This window comes from Sinocyclocheilus rhinocerous, unplaced genomic scaffold, assembly GCF_001515625.1.
Source record: "Sinocyclocheilus rhinocerous isolate Xijiao unplaced genomic scaffold, SAMN03320098_v1.1 scaffold2006, whole genome shotgun sequence".
NCBI lineage: Eukaryota > Metazoa > Chordata > Actinopteri > Cypriniformes > Cyprinidae > Sinocyclocheilus > Sinocyclocheilus rhinocerous.
The window spans coordinates 116,431-123,641 of record NW_015641062.1 but is presented as its reverse complement, the minus strand read 5'-3'; the positions used below and the strand labels follow the sequence as shown (position 1 = coordinate 123,641).

Sequence of the window (7,211 nt, the reverse complement as noted above, 5' to 3'; positions counted from 1 at the left end):
TATTATAACATCCATCGTTCCGCAACCACACCCCCCCACAAGCCAGTGCCCCCGACTGGCCCCCCCCCATTTAAAATGCTCTAGACCCTGGTACTAAGACAGTGATATTAAAAGACATGCAGATGAGCCCAGAATATGAATGCAACATATTTAATTACACGTTAAGTGTTTTCCTCCCTGTAGAAAACCATAAAAAGAAAACGCTTAACATGGCTTATGCATTGAACACAGTTACATTTAAAGTTTATATTTTGGGCTCATCTGTTTACCTGCACATAGTATGCTTTATTAGTAAAGTGTGCAAAGAATGTGATCTTTTAATATCACAGAGTACGTTTACATGGACAACAATACTCCGATTTTAATACGATTAAGACAGTTTACATGTGAAATTCCGGAGGGGACGTCGGATGGCGTCACGTGGGACGTAATGACGTGTGCCATTAATCGAACTATGTACTATAACATGTAAAACGGGAACATGAAAGGAATATTCTAAAAGCAACTCTTGTAAACACCATAATCATAACATTGGCTTATTTAGAATAAGGTAAATAATTAGATTACTGATGTCCATGTAAACGTAGTCACTGTCTCAGTGCATTAAGCGTTTTCTTTATATAAGAGGAAAATGCTTAATGTGTATCTGCACATAGTAAATGCTTTACAATTTTGTCTTTATCACTGTCTTGGTACATTAAGCTGTGCTATTCGTGTTGAGCATTGTATAATGTCTCTGTTCAAGTTCTGCTGATTCACAAGCCAAGTGAGAGTCACACTCGCAAAGGTATGGCTTGTTAACTGAGGGGTGTTACAGAGTGTTTGTTAAATATAACCAACAAAATATATATTGTGTGTCTGATTGGTCCAGACGCTACAATTTACTATCCAGGGTCTTCTTGTCATCTCCACAACCTGCTTCTCTTGGTGTTTTTACACATAGAAAAGGAGAAAAAAAAATATTACATTGTCCATATTTCCCTCAGAACGATGATCTGAGTTACTGTTGCAATTCTCGATGCAGCATGAATGACAGACAATGGTGACATTTTTCACAATCACGACAGAAAATCAAACCACTGCTCTAAACTCAATAGCAGAAAGGCAGCGCGATCCTCCCCAGTATGGCGGATAAACAAAGAAGTTTCCCAGAACTCAACGCGGCGTGACGTCAGCTTCATATTCTCTATACTACATAAAACCAAAGTCCCTTTAAGGCTAGTCATGTCACTCGGTGTCCATATTTGGAACGTCTCTTGGACATGCAAGTGCAGCTCCTATCTCTCTGAATGGGGAAACATCAAATTCTCCAAAACTATTCACCAAGCTACGATTAAATTTCATATTTGAAATCACCAATTACCAATGTTGTTTCTTTTGCTCAAATAGCCTTAGAAAATGCTTATTTTTCAGGCTAGACCAGCCAGTGCGAATGCGCAGTCCAAAGCCCACGTCTCAGAACGCTGACTGTTTCTATAGCAACCGGGACTTCTAAACATAGATATGTATATGTAGATGCCTCATTAGCACTGTTTGTTTGGGTCGCTATACGTAAGCCGTCCGCCATATTGTAATGGTCAACTTGACGCCATTCACCATAATAATCAATAAATTAACAGCCAATGGTTGTAAAAACTGCTGTGATTTAAATAAATAAAAAAAAAAAACACAATCCAACACTTTCTTACCTGTGAAAGATTATCCCATTTTTTTCAGGAATTTGAATCCTGGCGGTTTTTACAACCATCGGCTGTACAGGATTGTGGCATCTTCGAATATTCATAGATTATTATGGTGAAAGACATCAAGTTGACCGTTACAATATGGCAGACACGTCTACGTGCTAAGAGCGGTCGAATGTGGCATCTACCTATTATACATATCTATGCTCCCAAAGGCAGCTGCAGAGACGCGCTGACTTTACCAATTAGTGATTGTGCATAAAAACATGGCAAGCAAACTTAACAAGTCACATGCTCAAACAAATACACTAGACAAGACAGAAGAGCAAATTGCACAGTACTTTAAGATCTTTTTTTTTTTTTCACTGTACATGTACAATGAAACTCTGGTGAAGCCAGATGCCTATGAACACATTTTTTTATGTGGTGAACCTCAAGGAACATATTAAAAAAGGCATGCAAGAATCAACCAATGACGTGCCCAAACAAAACACAATGAGACAGAAGAGCACATGGCAAACAAACTTTCATCCACCATGTGCCCAGAGAGAAGACTCAATGTACAAGACTGACAGAAGTGTACAGAGTATGGATTTCAGCATCTCAAAACAAATACTGTGGTCCTGCCACCACAGATCAGGGGAAAAAAAGATAGGCGTTAAGAATGGTTTTAGAATTCACTCTACTGTAGTCAATGCAAAAACAGTAGGATCCATTTGGTTTGGGTATTTAGACTACAGGAGATCTTTATAGCAATTTTAAGTTGGGATGTCGTTAAAAGAAAGGAATAAGTTGTTAGCTTGCAGGGACTTCAACCAGTAGTTAGAGACATCCAGGGTGATTGATGTTGTCTTCAGAAAGTCAGTTCCAGAAATTAAAGGGAATGTCAAGAGTTCATCATCTATAATGTAGGTGTTGACAATGAAACTCTGCAACCTGTGTGTTTCTAAGCCTGCTAAGTCTTCTCCCACTGATCACTGATGCTGGGTGAGTGTTTGCTGACAAAGACGTACCATCAAAACAGATAATTAATCGAAGAGAGACAGGATATGGTGGAAAATATGTTTAGAATTTTTTTTTGACTGTTCAAAAACTTCAAACTTTAACATATGTGAACCTCAAGGAACATTTAAAAAGGCATGCCATGCCCCTTTGAATCTAAATAACATTAAAGCAAATAAAGTGACTTTAGAATTATTTATTTATTTACTTTTCAAAGTCTGGTATATGTCTTTATTCATGGAGACACAAATAGCACACTAGACCCTAGTATTTCTTGATAATGACATATATTTTCATGATAAATACACTCAAATTTAGTCCCACCACAAACAGCATAAAATGTGATGTATGAATTTTTCTCTGCAGTCTTTGGATATTACTGCATTATGTGTGTAAAATATACAGGAACTGAGAGCCAGTCTGAGAGCCCTGCAGAAGGAACAAGAGCAGCATCAGCTGGAGAAACAGGTGCAACCTTTCTGAATGTATGAATATTTCTGACTGGTGCAATCTTATCTGATGTCATGCTGACTGGAAGTGTTTTATTCACAAACAGGAGCTCTTAGATCATATCCATGTGCTGGAGCTGAGATTAGACACAGAGACAGATGCTAAGTGGGCTGAGGCAGCGGCTACTCCAACATGTCAGTCATGTCATTTCTTCTTATACATTATGTAGACATATGTTGTAAATGTAGTGCTAGTGATATGGTAGTAAATCTTCATCTTATTTCTTGCAGCTAGCATTGACAGCCCTCCATCGGTTGAAGAAAAGCCACCACAAGAGTCTTTATCTGAGCAGTCTTTTTGTGTGGTAGACGGTGAACAATTCAGCTCTCATAGGTCAACAGAGCAGAGCCAAAAGGATAATTAGATCGATATGATGGTAAGTAACAAAAATCAATGCAATTCACTGAGCTCTACCAGCTGTTTAGGTGCCAAGACCTATATTTATTCAAACATTGCAAAGGTTGGTCTTTGCGATTCTTTGTTTCTCAGTGATTACATAGTAATCAACAAACATCAGGTGATCATAATTAATCAATACACAGACTCCAGTTTAACATCAAAAATAATTAATGGCAACAATAGTACCCATTTTTTTTGGTACAATGTTTATGAGCGGCATTTTCTGCCTGATGTGCTATTGTTCCCATTAATTATTATTTGATGTTAAACCGTGGATTGATTAATTAGGTAACACTTCAGTATAGGGACCAATTCTCACTATTAACTAATCGCTTATTAGCATGCCTATTATTAACATATTGGCTGTTTATTAGTACCAGTGGTGGAAAGAGTACTGAAAAAATATACTCAAGTCAAAGTACCATCACATTTAAAAAAACTGTAGTGTGAGTAGAGTAAAACGTACTTGTCCAAAAACTACTTGAGTAAGAGTAAAAGAGTAGATTATTTAAAAGTATTCATGAGTAGTGAGTACTGAGCTGTGGATTCTACCCCCTTATAATAAACGCTGTACACAGCAATTTAAAAATGTAGAAAACATTGTACATACTGTAATTCACATTATCTTTTGTTGTATCACCATTTAAATCATAATGTTTGAAAAAATAGATTTAAAATCAGGTGTAAGGCCACTGAGCCATGTTATTGTTGCACATAAAATATTAATGTTTAGAACAGTGCAAATAATACAAAAACCATTAGAAACTCATACAAGAGTTCAGCATCACACACCATGAGATGGGTTAAAAGGAGAGATTAAAAAGAATCAATTTCTCTCCAAAAGGGTGCCAGTTTTAGCATTTTGTGATAAAGAAATGAGAATCACTTACAATTTAAACATAAATGCACATTCTTCTAGAAGGGGGCATCATCCCCTACCTTTTATAAAGCTACATTTACTCAAATTGTTATGCTGATAATACAAGTTTTAAGGAAAAAAATGCATTCAATGTATTTCCAGGGAAACTTTTTCCAAAGAAAACACACACACACACACACACACACACACACACACACTTGCATGTCTCTTTGCGGGGCTGCGGCGGTCTGGGCAAATAAGCTGCTCTATCAACAGCATCCACAACTGAATAAAACAAAAAGTGTTGAACTTGAAAAAATGTTTTTGCGCAAGTGCGCTTGCTAAATGAAGACGGACTGTATAAAATGTACTTGTAATTTGTTACTTCACACCCCTGTCACTGGGTGAGTGTTTGCTGACAAAGACGTACCATCAAAACTGATCATTAATCAAAGAGAGACAGAATATGGTGGAAAATATGTTTTGAAAAATATTGACTCTTCAAAAAAACACCCCGCATGACCATATTCTACATCCCTAATCCTACCCAATGCCTAAACTTAACAACTGATTTACTAACTATTAATAAGCAGCAAATTAAGAGTTTATTGAGGCGAATGTCAAAGTTAATGGTTTGTTAATAGAGAGAATTGGACCTTAAAATAAAGTGTGACCATTAATTATGATCACTTGATGTTTGTTGATTACTATTTAATCATTGAGAAACAAATAATTGTCACACTGACAAAGACAGATAGCTAAACTGTTTGTCTGCTTTCATTCAAATGAAAGACTTTAGAATGCAGACCAACCGTTGCAAAGTATCATAAAAATGAAATATGCTTAAAAATCAATTAAAACCTAAAAACTTCCAAAAACACTCAAAAGGGATTTTGCATTGTGTGGCCATGAAGTAAGGATGTTGTTTTATTTGCAAAATGAGCCAAGTTCTCGAATTGCCATCCCAATAAGTTAATATGATGTGGCACCAAAATAAAATGAACCAAATCTATCCATTTCCAACAAATGCAAATCTCTTACAAATAGTTTATTTGATTGCTTTCTTTGCAATAACTTTTAATAACTACTATTTTTCACAATTTCAAAACATACAGTGGCACCAAAAATGATTTGGATACCTATATCACACATTTGAAAATGTCTGAATTTCACTGCATTTAGATACAAAAACAAATGATGCTGGGGCTGTTGAATGAGATTCTCTCTTCTGAGCCACTTTATAAACACTTGGTTACATTAAATGAAGTCAGTTTCCATAAAGTTCACACTGGTATTCTTGCAGGATAATCACTGTTCATCTTTTATTAGCACAAGAACATTTGACAACCAGAAAGTGTATATTTTGAATAATATATCTATTCAGTCTACTAACTATATGTACCTTTGCAACTACATGTCAACTGCCAGTCATAAGAGTATTAATGGACTACCTGCTTAATATCCGCTAATATTTTATTTTGATGGTCCCCCAAAAGACATTCTATGAGTAACTTTGTCTGTGCATGCACATTTTACTAACCCTAACCACTAATCCTAACCATAATCATAATTAATATTCTAAAGGGAGTTAGTTGAGATGTACGGTAGTTGCAGAGTTAATTATAGCTAGTAGAATGTCTAAAGTCGACTGTCGAAATCGAAAAATTATGTTCTGGGCCCTATGCACTCTGTCACCCTTTCCCTCCACTAACGACACCCCTGTTCAGCAGCTTCACCCAAATTTCAGATAACCGTGCTCTCTGTCTCCCCAACAGTGGTCTTGCTGACGCCCCCGTGTGGTGAACCAGAGGTGGAAAAGAAACAAACCTGTGTGCAGCATGATCATGTGCTCCTGATCAGTGTGAAATAGCAAAACAGTTTTTCAAGCTGGCTTATTTTATAACCAGTATGTAATCTAATATATGCTAAAAGTGAGGTCTGTGGTAGGTGTGGGTGTTCCAGCACTGTGTATGTGTTTGTCAGTATGAATTTCCCTTAAGAGTAAGGTGATATACACTAAATTTAAGTATGTTTTCTAGATATTCCATAAATAAATAAATAAATAAAGGGAGTAGATTGTAATATTTTAGATGTAACATAAATAAGTCAGATGAGCTGCAATTTTAACCTAGGAGAATTTTCACTTTTCTCTCTTAAGAAAGTTATTTATTTATTTAGTGTAGATAGGTGTGCTGGTTATGGTTGCCTGTTCTATATCACATGATAACAGTGTTGGGGAGTAACTAGTTACATGTAACGGAATTACGTAATTTAATTACAAAATACAAGTAATTGTAATCAGTTACAGTTACTGAGAAAAATTGTGTAATCAAATTACAGTTACTTATGAAAATGTTAAGAATCACAATGGGGGTTACATCTGATGGTTTTTTTTTTTTTCACACACACTCCCACATACAGATTTTATTGATTTCTTTCATAAATTGCAGTGACTGCTCTAAAATATGAAACACCAATGTTTCAGGAGTTTAGAACATGCTTATTCGATAACTTTTGTATTTCCTATATGGGTTTATGTATAGCTATGCTTAATTTTTTAAAGATTAACTGTTTTTTTCCAAAGGCTTTGTTAGATTCCAGTGCTTCCTGTCATAGCTATGGAAAGATTTGATTTCAAAACAGTATCGTAGCTAATAAAATATTTCTTGTTATGATTTTAAATATGTATTTAACCTCAGAATAATCTCAAAGTAAGTCTGATTTTGTGGTGGCTGTGCTTCAAAGGGGACATTGAACTT

General features: G+C 35.9%; 1 protein-coding gene across 1 annotated transcript in view; it reads left to right on the top strand.

The window, feature by feature from the left end:
• The window catches only part of LOC107754557 (calcium-binding and coiled-coil domain-containing protein 1), a 17,737-nt gene extending 11,011 nt beyond the window's left edge, over positions 1–6,726 (top strand). Inside the window, 4 exon segments of the mRNA XM_074560229.1 lie at positions 3,090–3,152; positions 3,241–3,328; positions 3,425–3,570; positions 6,228–6,726. Coding sequence (XP_074416330.1) covers positions 3,090–3,152; positions 3,241–3,328; positions 3,425–3,558 — 285 coding nt within the window. The 3' untranslated portion in view covers positions 3,559–3,570; positions 6,228–6,726.
• Positions 6,727–7,211: the final 485 nt, after the last annotated feature.